At 37.7% G+C, this 13,087-nt stretch overlaps 1 protein-coding gene across 1 annotated transcript; it reads left to right on the top strand.

The window, feature by feature from the left end:
• Nucleotides 1-8,328: 8,328 nt before the first annotated feature.
• On the top strand, nt 8,329-12,726 carry LOC110773808 (phosphate transporter PHO1 homolog 3-like). Its single transcript, XM_021978330.2, has 12 exons — nt 8,329-9,177; nt 9,270-9,615; nt 9,698-9,746; nt 9,977-10,048; nt 10,438-10,567; nt 10,673-10,811; nt 10,909-11,167; nt 11,261-11,365; nt 11,471-11,515; nt 11,629-11,778; nt 11,880-12,167; nt 12,305-12,726. Exons 1-12 carry the CDS (start codon nt 8,562-8,564, stop codon nt 12,539-12,541), a joined length of 2,436 nt encoding a protein of 811 aa, XP_021834022.2. The 5' UTR covers nt 8,329-8,561; the 3' UTR covers nt 12,542-12,726.
• Nucleotides 12,727-13,087: the final 361 nt, after the last annotated feature.

Genomic DNA, 13,087 nt, shown 5'->3' with positions numbered 1-13,087 from the left:
CTATTGATCAATGACTGCTTATTAAAGACGCGAATTCTCGTTAATACTAATTATGGGCTATATACTAACATTTAATTGATCAATGGGTCAAAGTCTATATATTAACAATTAATTCTCGTTAATACTAATTATGGGCTATATATTAAAAAAAATATATAATGTGTCAACGTACTCGTATATCTTTTAGATCACAACCCAATTGAATCAGGCATCTTTTTGTATATAATTGTGGGCCAACCACGACTTGACTTGGCTGTAGCTTCGTAGAAGTGGTGAATGAGTTAATGTTTTACAAGTCTTTCCTAGACCCCACACGGTTTCCCGTATCAACTCGAAATTTCCACACAATTAATGTCTTAGCAAAGTGGTCATCTCTAATGTAACTTCCTATTAACGAAGAATTATTTGGCAGTAGCTTCTGTAGGGGCTTTTTTTCTTCCGGCAGCAAGTGGGCTGGGCTGCTGAAGTTGTCCCCTTTGTTTGAGTTCGAAAATTAAGCCCCAAAATGCTTCGAAAGGGCAGCAAGGCCTTATGAAGTATTTTGGTTATCTTCACCAACAAAAACAACAGCAACTTACAGATAATTTCTTCATGCTTACAGATAAACTTTCGGGCTTGGCATGAGAGGCATGTGGCATGGGAGCAAAATTATCATGGGTTTAGCACTTTAGAGAGAGAGAGAGAGAGAGTTGTGGGTTCCTACGAAGGGCAGAGGTTCTAATGGAGGGGAAGAGAGGTTCTAATGAGGAGAGTTTTGGGTGATTTTCGTAGCTTCCGGCAGCTTGACAGTGACTCTGTCAAAGCTGTAGCAATCTGCCAAAGCAGGGGAGATGGGGGAAATGGGCAAGCAAAGCACAAAAATTTCTGGGTTTGTAAGTGAGAGAGAGAAAGCTTGCTCTCTGAAGGTTGTGGGTTGTTGTTGTGTTGGGTAGAAAAGGCCCTATTTATAGTTGCTGGGGTTTGTTCTTCTCCAAGAAACCCTAATGGTTTCTTCCAAATCTAGCTAAGTTTTCCTCCTCCTTTCTTCTCCTCTTTCTTGACTTACTTCATGGTGGCAAAGTCAGCTCTGCCCAATCCCACAAAATCAGGGATTTTGGGTGCTCCAGGCTTCTTCCAGCGGCTGCCTCAGAGGGGAACTTCCATTTCTCACTCATCTCCTTTCTCCTCTTTCTTCCTCTTTTCATGGCCAAATCTGATGAAGGAAAGAAAGTGGGTGCGCCTGCTGGTTTAAGGGATGGCATCCTTCCTTGCGTGCTAATATCCATTGGTTCCTTGAAAGATTTTTGCTTGGAACTTGCTCCCAAGCCTCCCAGCAGCCCTTCATGTGTGGACTTCTCCAAGCTCCTTCGTGATTTTCTCTCCCAGCTGAGTGCCAAGACTTGTGCTGCCTTTTTATTCTAATTACATAGGCTTTTTAAGTCCACCACATGATTCATCCAATGGATGAGATAATCTGATCAAGTGTTGGGCCTTTTAGTTGGCTTATTCTAATTGGGGTAATGGGCTATTTTAGTTGGAGTAATGGGGCTATTTTGGTTAGGCTATTCTAGTTGAGGCAATGGGCTACTTTGGTTGGGCTATTCTAGTTGAGGCAATGGGCTACTTTCTCTCTTGTGCTTACCCACATTTGGGCCTAAAAATGGGCTTGAGTCCCGAGGCCCCCAAGCGACCCGAGACTTCCATTTCTCGACCAATCGATGGGCCCCATGATAACTTGTTACCATCCATACCACAACCCACTCAAGCAAGCCTCGGGCATTCGAGTGGCTTGGGCCCACTTAAGCTTGTAGTGCGATTGGGTGTGAAATAATAATTTCCCGCTTGGCATGGCATGTCGCTCGGCATAGCATGTCGTTTGGCATGCTTTTAATTATGACGATTGATAGGATAATTGGCATGGATTTGCATAGCTAAATGCATCTTTATAATTTTAATATCAATTTCTAGCATGACAGATTTTTATTTGGCATGGCATGCAAGGTGTGGCTTGTGCATGGCAGACTTTCGTGTACTCCAAATTGGGTCTTTTTCCAATAATATATCGTTTTGGGCTAGGAATTTATTCGGGCCCAACCATGAATTTTTTGGGCCTCAACAGCTTCCACGCTACTTTGTAACTCATGCACAGAACAGGAAATCCTACTAATAACATTAACTAAAAGTTTAAATTATTCATGAACAAATTAACTAAAAGTTTAACACCACTTGGATGACCCCAAAATAATAATAAATAAAAAAACCCACTTGAAAATGGATTTCGAGAGTGTATGATGACTTTTTGAGGTGCCAATCGCTAACTAGAAATGAGACAAAAGCGTTGGCTTGACTTAGAATTTCGAGAGTGTATGATGACTTTTTGAGGTGCCAATCGCTAACTAGAAATGAGACAAAAGTGTAGACTTGACTTAGAATTAAGTTAAGCCACATACCTTATAACAACATGATCCACTAAAGCAATGTTAATTACTGGTATATAAAAAGAGATTTTCTATTTAAACCCCGCACTTCTCTTTGTTCACCCCAATATTTGGTGGTGCGGTTGCAGATATAGCAGCCTCATCGTACGTCCAGATGTGTCAACGCCAATCAGAACAACCACCGTTGCCGATCTTCAACCATCGCCGGTCAGAGAAATTGTTGAACGGAAGTTACAGCGTCGGCGGGATTTGGGCGAGGGAGGGGGTGGCTGGGCGCACGGCAAGGGTGAGGGTAGCTGTGTAGGGAGGAGAGAGGGCAAGATAAATATATTTTTAGACAAACTACATAAAACCCCCCAACCTATAGGGTCATTTTCAAGTTCATACCAAAATTTAGGGACATTTACGAATACATACTTAACTTCACGGAAACCCTACAAATTACCCTCTCTGTTACCTAAACCGTTAATAAATCTGTTAAATGCTGATGTGGCAAATATGAGACCTATTTTTTGATGACATGGATTTCTAAGTGGACAAAAATTAATAAAAAAGTATTTTATTGTTTAAATTATTTATTATTGTTAAATTAATTCAAAATTTAAAAAGCTAAAAAAATTTGGCAAAACCTAGCAGCCACCCCTCCCCCACCCCAAACTGAGCAGCCCCCGACAGCTCCGACGAGCGACACCATAGCCCAATCAACCGCAGCTACCCCCTTCTCGATCTCTTTCTCTTTCTCTCTCCCTCTCTCCCCCAAAAATTTATCAAGACACCCATATCCTGGGTTTGGCGATGAAGATGGGCTTCGACGAAGAAGATTGCGGTAGTTTGGCGATGAAGATGAAGTTTGGCGATTGCGTCATCTCTCCTCCCGATCCATAACCATCTCCAGCAACCGCCATATGCTTCGACCTGGAGAACTGTGTACCAGTTGGGGTGTATATTTTTGCTCATAATAGCTTATATATCTTGTTTACAGTGACTGGTATGCAATAGATCTGTGTATGCTAGATTTCTTTTGTTATTTGACTGTTTGATTAGTAAATTTGTTAGCTAGTTATTTGTGTAGATATGTGTTTTCGTGGTTCATGTTGTTGTATATGGTTATTGACTTAAGATTAGATCTTCAGTTGGGTTTTCGAATACTGGATTTGGAAAAAGTCGAAATGTGTTTAATAGATCTGATAAAATTGTCTATTTGATTTGGGATTCAGTTTGACTATTGGATTTGGGTAGAGTTTTTTTTTTTTTTTTTTTTTTCTAGGTTGGGGTGGGGGAGGTTGGGAATGGGGCGGAGTGTCTGGATTTCGGGATGGGTGGCCTGAGTAAGCTTGGGTGGTGGTTAGGGTAGCTGGGGGCTAGAAGGAGAAGAGAGATATATATATTTTTTTTCATTTTTTTAAATTTTAAATAGTGAATTTTAATATTTTAAAAAGTAGAATTTTTTTTATTATTTGTTTTGTCCACTAGGAATCCATGTCATTAAAAAAATGGAGCCCACATTCGCCACATAAGCATTTAACAGATTCACTAACGGTTTGGCTAATGGAGGGGGCAATTTGTAGGATTTCCATGACGTTTAGTATGTACTCGTAAATGTCCCTAAAATTGGGTATGAACTTGAAAATGACCATATAGGTTGGGGGGTTTTATGTAGTTTGTCCTATATTTTTTTAATTAACACTTTTAATTAATTAATTAAATATAATTTAACCTTTTTTTTAATATTCGAAAAAATCAATAATTTTTTATTAGTTTTTTTGTCCACGTGGAAGTCCACGTCATCAAAAAAACAAGTCCCACTTTTGACACGTCAATATTTAACAGATTCGCTAACAGTTTGGCTAACGAAGGGTGATTGTAGGGTTTCCGTGAGGTTGAGTATGTACTAGTAAATGTCCCTAGCATTCCAAGTTGAATAATCTTAGCGATGAAAAGTCGTACATATCATATTATTCAACCCTAGACCTCTAGAAAGTACCCCGAAAATATATTTACACTTAAATAAATCAATCAATATTAATATGCAGAGGCTCCCATCTACTTGCATGTCATATCGCAAAGTCACTCGAAAATGCCACTTGAGCTACCATCTCTGTCATTGAAAATAATAATTCAAAACGGGTATGAACTTGAAAATGACCTTATAAGTTGGGGGGTTTTATGTAATTTGTCCAAAAATATAATTGTATCTTTGTCATTGAATAAGTAAATGTACCAAATTATATATATATATTGGGTTTTGAATTATTATTTTCAATGACAAAGATGGTAGCTCAAGTGGCATTTTCGAGTGACTTTGCGATATGACATGCAAGCAGATGGGAGCCTCTGCATATTAATATTGATTTATTTATTTTAGTGTAAATATATTTTCGGGGTACTTTCTAGAGGTTTAGGGTTGAATAATATGACATGTACGACTTTTCATCGCTAAGATTATTCAACTTGGAATGCTAGCAATCTTCTATCTAATTTTCTCTTTTTCTCATGACATGTGTCACCTTGATTAAGCAAACTAACTCCTTTGCTTTGGCAAAGTCAACAAATGAAACTCCACATGCACCTCTTGAGTCTTAATTGAGTCTTAAAAATCCTAACATGATTTGCGAGCCTGTTGGTTTTGCAGAAAAAAAAAATTCCAGGTCTCTCCCCTTAACCCAAATTCAAAACCATTTGGAAGACCCCACCGTCCCTTTCCTCCTTCTCCATCGTCCTTGCCCTCATACCTCACCCACCCTCCCTACAATTTCTCACCATCCCCACCCCTTCCCCCAATCTCTATGTATCGATTCTAGCCCACCATCCTCCCTGAAATTTAGGTTTTTGCAAACGAACAAAAAAAAAGATGACAAAATCATCATATTCATATTTTTGTGCAGAGACGTGTGAAGGAGGTATTGTAAAATAAATAAATAAAGATCAAACATGGGTGGGGTGGAAAATGGATGTGGCTGTTGGGTTTTCACCAGCGGGGGAGAGGTCGAGGTTATGCTGGGAAAATGAAATTAGTGGCTGGGGTGGGAGGTAGGGGTGGCTGCACAGGTGGGAGAAGGAGAGATGAGTTGTGAGTGATCGTTGTGGTGTTGACTGTTGGGTTTTCCCAGAGGTTGAGGAGGGGGGGTGAGGGGGAGTTGGGGTGGGGATTGGGTGATTGAAGAACCCTTTTTTTTTTATGGGAGATTCACTATTATACCCAATATAGGAGCTCAAATTATAAAAATACCTTATATGAAATAGACTTTAGAAACACACCCAAAGTCCATTTACAACATAACAAAAATGCTTTTAACTTCTTTTAAATTACAAAACTGCCATTAATTTCTTAAAACAAACTCAACCCTAAAACCTCATAAAAAAGCCCAAAACACTCAATAGGGCATCAAAGTAATTTAATATTCAAAATTAAATTCAATAGGGCCTACGGTCATTTTTTTGGTGTTTTTTGGGTTTGTTTATAGAACTTAAATGGTGTATGGTTTATTTATAGTTTTAGTGCTAAGAATGGGTATATGATTAAATATTTTTTTTTATTGTTTATTATTTTAAAAAATAAAAAAGGGCAAATATGAAAATACAATTAATGTTCTTTTGTGTAATTAAAATAGAAATTTTCTATTTAAACCCCACACTTCTCTTAGTTCACCCCATCTTTTAATTTAAATTTTCACAATTTTTAAGAAAACCCCACTATCTTCCCAAACTACCCTTAAATACACCCCAAACTGAAAAAATAAGAAATAAAAGAGATTTTCTATTTAAACCCCAAACCCGAAATTTAATACTTTCTAGAGAAAGAGAACAACTTTACTTCTCTCCAAGAACTGTAACTGGAATTCCAACACTTGGGTATTGTTAAGTTGATAATCAACAAATCTTTCCATCAACTCCCATGCATATTTAAAGAGGTAGGCTCGTCAATGTTTTATGTCTTTACAATATAAGAGTAATCTAGCAATAGGATGTAGATGAGTTTGTATTTTTCTAAAACTTAATATGAAGAGTGGTGGAGTGTGTGTGGGTGTGTGTATAGATGTACTAGGGTTAATTATTAAGTTGGATGACCTTTTTTTGTCTTTTTACACAATAATAAAACTTACAGCTTAATGATTTAAGTATTAGAGTGAACAAAGAGAAGTGCGGGGTTTAAATAGAAAATCTCTTAAAATATTGGTTTAAGTGAGAGAGAAGTGACACTTGTCACATGAGTAAAAGAGAAAATGTCTAAAAGAGAAAGTTAGAGATAAGGTTGCTAGTATTCTTCTTATTCAACTTGTGATTAAGTTAATTAGTATAATTAATTACTATAATTTTCCTTGAGCCAAGTTGTGGAGAAATTATAGAATAGTACCGTACCACCACGTCAGCTGGTGATACTCCCATTCAAAATTTGACATGTGTATAACTTTTTGACAACTGGAGTATTCATTTTAACCTTTAAAAAAAATTAAAAGAATTTTAAAAACTTACAAATAAAAAAGAAAGAAAAATAAAAACCCAAAAATCATTTGCCTCATCGACGGCGACGAAGCCCCCTGTCATGACTATCTATCTGTGAATATGATGACAGCCCATGGCAAATGAATTTGCTCTTGATATATGTTGAAAGCTTGGATTCCTCAAAGACCATAAACTCACCCCCAAGAAAGTTTCAATCTAAATTCCTTGAACCCTACCCGTAATAGAGAGGAGGGAGGGAGGGGGAGGGGGAGAGAGAAAAACACAAAGACATGAAAAAAGAAAGACCAGCGGCAGCCATGGCAGAAAGGTTGGGGTGGGGTGGGGGCTTTGTCGCAAGTTCAAAGAAGGGGTTGATGTTGCTGAGGAATTTATTTATTTATTATTATTTTAGATATTTCCATTTTTGTTAAATTAAATTTAAATTGAAAAAGGGATTTTAAATCCAGCTGTATAAATTTTAAATTTTTCTTTAAAAAGTTATACACATGTTAAATTTTGAGTGGGAGTATCACCAGTTGACGTGGTAATACGGTATCATTCTATAATTTCTCCAAGTTGTGAGCTATTAATGTTGAAACAGAGAGAGACCAAATGTGTTACGTGTGTAGTTAGAAAATGAGCTTTTTTTTAATGGAAACTCTCCTCCGTACAAAAACCACGGGGCCCACGAATAAGGTATTGGTCAATTGCGACTGCTTCAACGAGTACGGCAACCCTAAACCTTTTTTCTTTCTTGTAATTGACCAAAAAGGGCAGGGAAACAAAAGAGGAAAACTTTTTTTTTATATTTAAAATAATAATAATTTAGGGGGTTATTTGTTTTATTAGTCCCTGAACTTAGATCAAATTTGCATTTGAGTCCCTCAATTTCCAAAATTGTTCTGGTGGTCCTTGAACTTCAGTTTCGTTAGGACAAATGGTCCTGCCGTCAATTTTATTAACTTTTGTATTAAATGCAGGGGTAAAATGATATATTTATATATTTTTTTAATTTTAAATTGATTAAAATATTAATAAAATATTAACAACAACAACAACAACAACAAAAAAAAATCAAGTTTTTAGGAATAAGAACTAATTTTTAATTTTTAGTTTGACTGAGGATAGGAAAAAGATTTTTAAATTTTAAATTTTATTTTGTGAGTGAAAGGAATATCCAAAAATTGGAAATTAAAAATAATACAAAAATACCATTTTACCCCTGCATTTAACATAAAAAGTTAACAAAATTGATGGCATGACTATTTTTCCTAACGAAACTAAAGTTGAAAGACCATGGGAACGATTTGGAAATTGAGGGACTCAAATGCAAATCGGGTCAAAATTCAGGGACTAATAAAACGAATAACCCTAATTTAGGGGATGAAGTAACAGTGGAGCCCACTCTGCTCGCTATTTTGGCTGCCTACCCTCTGTATTTAGAATCTTATCGCCTTCTATGACTCACTCATATTTTGAAACTTCTTTGCATAAATTTTCAACCCAATTACCTCGTTGGCTCTTTGTCCTTGACATTTCTCACTCGCTCTTTGCTCTGCGCAGTTCGTGCAAAAGGAACCCAATTTAGCTAACTAAGCACCAATCTGAGGGGCTCTTTTCAGTTTTTTCACACTCAAAAAAGTTGCTGAAAACCGAGTGACTTAATTTCTAGAGCTAACAATTCACAGAGCTTAAAAAAAAATGAAGTTTGGGAAGGAGTTTGCAACACAAATGGTGCCAGAATGGCAGAAAGCATACATGGATTATGGTTATCTAAAATCCCTCCTAAAAGAAATCCAACGCAGCAAGCAAAGACACAAGCCTCCACCAGTTGCCACCACACCGCGCAGTCACCTCCTAAAGCGAAGGCTCACATTGTACAGAGCCTTCAGTGGTCTCACGTCGCAAAGCCGTCACAACCAGCAGCAACCCAACAGCCCATCCTCCATATCCCCTGTCGACATCGAAAGCCAAGCCATTCTTGTGAACTCTGTGAGACGTGATGGCTCCGAGAGCTACCAGACCACGTTTCTAATGGCTGCAGAGGAAGGGGGCGTGCAGGAGTTGGAGTATTTTAGAAAGGTTGATGATGAGTTCAATAAAGTGGACAAGTTTTATAGGTCTAAGGTGGATGAGGTGATGAAGGAAGCTGCTGTGCTCAACAAGCAAATGGATACTTTCATCGCGTTTCGCATCAAAGTGGAGAACCCGCAGAGGCCGTTGGATTGGTCAGTGGAGATGACTCGTCTTGCTTCCGATGTTGCTGCTTCAACAGCTGCCTTGGCAGCTTCCACTCCCCGCGGAGTCAGAGCAAGCAGTAAGTAATGTTGTGCTTATTGTGATGATATGTGTATTTTATGCGCTGATATTCTGCTTATGTCTAAAACTACGTCGTTTTATCATGTGCAGGGTGCGCAGCCATGGCTATGGATGTGATTGAAGAGAGTGGATCAAATAGCCAGGAGGAACATTCTGGTGATGAAGAAAAAAATGGAAAAAAGACAGAGAATATTAAGATTCATGAAAAGAAGGCAGAGAACTTAAGAGACACTAGACCTGCACCACTGCACATACTAAATTATGTGACAATGAATCACACTGTTGAGACTCCGCGTTCGACCATTAAAGGCTTCCTCAATGTGCCTCCACAGACAGAGCTCAAGTTCAGCAGAGATAATCTGAATAAAGTTGAAGAACAGCTTAAAGGGGCTTTCATTGAATTTTACCGGAAACTTCGGCTTCTAAAGAGCTATGGGTAAGATCAAACTGGGGTACCTAGTTTGGTTGTTTTTTATTTTTATCTGTGTTGCTAATTATTTTTTCCATGAATGAAACAGCTTCTTGAATACGTTGGCTTTTTCAAAAATCATGAAGAAATATGACAAGGTATTTCCCCTCCCAGTATAAGTTATAACTTTCAACGCCATAAATTCCTGAAAGAATGTTTTCAATTAACTTCTATGCCAATATTTAGGTGATTGGTATGCATATAGAATGGAAGAATAAAAGAAATTTCAGCTTTTAGATCTCTTATCAGTAAAATATTCGTCAGTATTTCCTTTGGTGGATAACTTCGGTCTGTATTACTTATGTTTTTAGCCCCATTACTTTTGCAGATTACTTCAAGAGATACATCAAAACCTTACATGAATATGGTGGATAACTCCTACCTTGGCAGCTCTGAGGAGGTGAGAATTCTTCATGCATAATGCTAAAGATAGGAAAGACAATTCAACCTTATATCTTTCTAAGATATATGTTGAAAGGATTATGAATTTATGCTCGTAGTAAATAACATTGTTGCTTTGCCCAAATGTGCGAATTTTTGTAGAGATAGACCTATTCCGGCCAATTTTTTGTTGGGATAGACTTACCTGGCATATTTTTTACGGCAGAGACCTATCCCGCCTAATTTTTGTTAGGGAAGACCTATTGCGGCAATTTGTCTAGTAGGCGATTTTTTTGTTGGACGAATTTCTCTTACATGATCTGACATTCTTATGATTTTATTTGGAGGCTATCTGAAGCTTGGCCTAAAGTGCTTTCTAATCTGATATGGCACTTGCCACCACTGCAGGTTACCAAGCTTATGGAGAGGGTTGAAACTACTTTCATCAAGCATTTCTCAAACTCAAATCGCAGAAAAGGAATGGCCGTCTTAAGGCCAAAAGCAAAGATAGAAAGACATAGGATAACATTTGCCATGGGTAAGGCCTCTAGCTAAATCAGCAGAGTTAAATTTTTTTACACTGAACAAGGACAGTTTTGGTATTAATTTCCTCCCTTTGAATCTGTTTATTGGAAATCTTTAGGTTACTTTGCTGGCTGTACAGCTGCTCTTATATTAGCACTTATTTTGATGGTGCGTGCTCGCAATATTAACAATGCCAACAATCCTGAATTTGACAAAGGAAAAACCCAGTACATGGATAACATGTTTCCCTTATACAGGTACTCATAATTAGGCCTTTGCCTTACTATTCTTCTTCCCAAGTTTCCAACCAAAAAATAATACTCAATTTGCTCAACATGTTAAACTTTCTTGCAGCTTGTTTGGATTCATATTTCTGCACATGCTTATGTATGCCGGCAACATATACTTTTGGAGGCGGTTCAGAGTCAATTACTCTTTCATATTTGGTTTCAAGCAAGGAACTGAGTTGGGCTACAGAGAGGTTCTTCTTCTCAGTTTTGGACTGGCAGTGCTAGCACTTGCTTCTGTGCTCTCAAATCTTGACATGGAAATGGACCCCAAAACCAAAGATTACAAAGCACTAACCGAACTTCTCCCTCTCTTCTTGGTTTTGGTAAGATCATAAATTCAACCATTTCATTTTTACAGATGCATTGGCTCATCACACTTCTAGGATCATGTACTGAACTAAATTCTTTTTATGCAGCTTGTAGTTTTGATATTATTATGCCCCTTCAACCTCATATATCGCTCAAGTCGCTACTTCTTCCTCGTTTGTCTGTTTCACTGTATCTGTGCTCCTCTGTATAAGGTAATTAAAGTCAATTTAAGACACTTTTTTTCTTCTTCTTCAAAGTGAAACTGAATTAACTTAGTTGGATGGTCTAACAATCTGAAAATTTTGCTTCTTTTTCAGGTCACACTCCCGGATTTCTTCTTGGCAGATCACTTAACTAGCCAGGTCAGTAAAATGATCTACCTAAGTCCTAAATCACACATTGCAGTCATATTATTTTCCTGTTTTTCTTCTCTCTGTTTGAAATAACTGAGTGTCAATAAATTGTTTTCTTGTAGGTGCAAGCCATTAGAAGTCTGCAATTCTACGTTTGCTATTATGGTTGGGGAGACTACAAACTCAGACGAAACACTTGCGAATCACAAGATGTCTTCAACACTTTCACTTTCATCGTTGCTTGTATTCCGTATTGGTCTCGTCTCCTTCAGGTACACAGCTCATCCCTTCTTTTCTTGCAAATGTCCTCCTAAGCTTCATTATCAGCCCCAGCCAGACACTTAGAAATGTTTTCCGTTCCATTTTCTTGCAGTGCCTCCGCCGTTTGGTTGAAGAGAAAGATCCCATGCAAGGTTACAATGGGCTGAAATATTTCTTCACAATAGTAGCTGTTAGCATGAGAACAGCATACAGTCTTGAGAGTCTTAAAAATGAAGTGACCTGGAAAGTTCTTGCTTGGATTTTTTCAATTGTTGCAGCAATCTATGTAACATATTGGGATCTTGTTGTGGATTGGGGACTTCTGCAACGGAATTCCAAGAACCGCTGGTTAAGAGATAAACTCTTGATCCCTTACAAAAGTGTATATTTCGGAGCCATGGTGAGTAGTAGCTATATCGAGTAACATTCTCTTGCCAAACTTATATATGCTTATTTTGCAATGTGAAAAACACGTTCTTGATCAATTGCAGGTTGCGCTTAATATTTTCTTACTGATTTTTGGACAAAACAATGCAGGTGTTAAATGTGTTGCTGAGATTTGCCTGGTTGCAGACTGTTTTGAATTTCAATGTTTCTTTCATGCATAGACAAGCCATGATTGCGGTTGTGGCCAGCTTGGAGATAATCCGTCGTGGGATATGGAGTTTTTTCAGGTTGGAGAATGAGCATCTGAACAATGTTGGCAAGTACAGGGCGTTCAAGTCAGTGCCATTGCCTTTCAACTATGATGAAGACCAAGGCAAACATGAGTAGCCAAAGAAACTACAATTTAAGAAGAATGGAAATCAGAATCAGTGTTGGCCTTTTGTGAGGCAACAAGATGCAACCTTTGATTTTTGGAGTGGTCTAAATGTTGCAAAATGTGAGTAAATGCACCGTTTATAAATATAGAGGCTCAAAATCCTGCATGAATACACTTCATAGCTTCATGTTCCTAATGTTTTGCTCCTAGTAGATTTTGGTCAATGCACACAACGAAAGAGAATGGAGCCACTTCTGCATAAATTTTATATTTACTTGACTTCTTATGTGCTCAAAAGTAAACAGTAGATGATTATTGAATATGAGAAATGTTAAGTGAATTGAGACTATTGATCAATGACTGCTTATTAAAGACGCGAATTCTCGTCAATACTAATTATGGGCTATATACTAACAATTAATTGATCAATGGGTCAAAGTCTATATATTAACAATTAATTCTCGTTAATACTAATTATGGGCTATATATTAAAAAAATATAATGTGTCAACATACTTGTATATCTTTCAGATCACAACCCCATTGAATCATGCATCT

The sequence above is a fragment of the Prunus avium genome, chromosome 2 (assembly GCF_965620075.1).
Source record: "Prunus avium chromosome 2, drPruAviu1.hap1.1, whole genome shotgun sequence".
NCBI classification, from domain to species: Eukaryota; Viridiplantae; Streptophyta; class Magnoliopsida; order Rosales; family Rosaceae; genus Prunus; species Prunus avium.
This window is presented reverse-complemented; position numbering and strand designations above follow the sequence as displayed.